At 38.7% G+C, this 840-nt stretch overlaps 1 protein-coding gene across 1 annotated transcript in view; it reads right to left on the bottom strand.

Moving 5' to 3' along the window:
- Positions 1–840, bottom strand: part of fam20ca (FAM20C golgi associated secretory pathway kinase a) — a 34,495-nt gene that overhangs the window by 1,962 nt on the left and 31,693 nt on the right. The window contains exons 8-9 of the mRNA XM_032536742.1: positions 508–589; positions 169–228 (exon numbers count right to left, since the gene is read on the bottom strand). Of these exons, the coding sequence (XP_032392633.1) occupies positions 169–228; positions 508–589 (142 nt within the window). The remainder of the gene's footprint in view (positions 1–168; positions 229–507; positions 590–840) is intronic.

The raw sequence follows: 840 nt of genomic DNA, 5'->3' as shown, positions 1-840 counted from the left end.
ACACACACACAAACACATATTGTATACACACAAACACACACACACACACACACACATATATACAAGCACACACATATTCAAGCACAGGGAATTTTGTTACTCAAGTTGAGAAGCCTGAGGGTAGTGGGAGATAATCTCACAAAATTCACAGACAACCAAAAGTCTGACCTGCAGCACTGGCTGAGAGGCACCAGGATGGACAGCTCATCATGGGAGTGTTTTCCAAACCTTTGTGGGAGGAGATAAAGATCAGAAGATGGAAGCAGGAATTATCACAAACACTTCGTTAGACTTTGTTTTTCAGCCTGATGCTTCATTAATTCTGAGCTTCCTGTGCTTTGAGAGACATATTTAAAGTGAACAGATACAATAGTTTTCAATTAATCAATTTAATAATACCTCAGAATCTGCATGATGTGACATGTGTTTTTAACGTTTTCGCTACGGTGGGTCAAACATTTAGTGCTTGTTGAGACAGACACTTTAAAAGCAGATAAGTGTCTTTACCCTCTTCCGTTGTCCAGGTGAATGATGAAAGTGTCATTTCCAAACTTTTCAAAAGTTTCATAATGATGTCGATCCATGTTACCTGGAGAGCAAAGTGGTATAAAAAAAATATAAGGACACTGTTGTTAAAGCAACACTAGATAACTTTTTGTAACTTAAAATAATGTTTACAATATTGTTTCAGTGGTTCATGAACTCGTAACAAGGTAAATGGCACTTCTGCATTCGCTTTGGGGCTCTCTACCGGCTATAACCACACTATGCAAGTTTGCCAGATTGGGTAGCGGATCTGTAGTTTGAATGAGACATAATGGGACAATTCTGCTTCCAACC

This window comes from Etheostoma spectabile, chromosome 15, assembly GCF_008692095.1.
Source record: "Etheostoma spectabile isolate EspeVRDwgs_2016 chromosome 15, UIUC_Espe_1.0, whole genome shotgun sequence".
In the NCBI taxonomy this organism is placed as follows: Eukaryota; Metazoa; Chordata; class Actinopteri; order Perciformes; family Percidae; genus Etheostoma; species Etheostoma spectabile.
The sequence above is the reverse complement of the archived record's forward strand: the minus strand, read 5'-3'. Positions and strand labels throughout refer to the sequence as shown.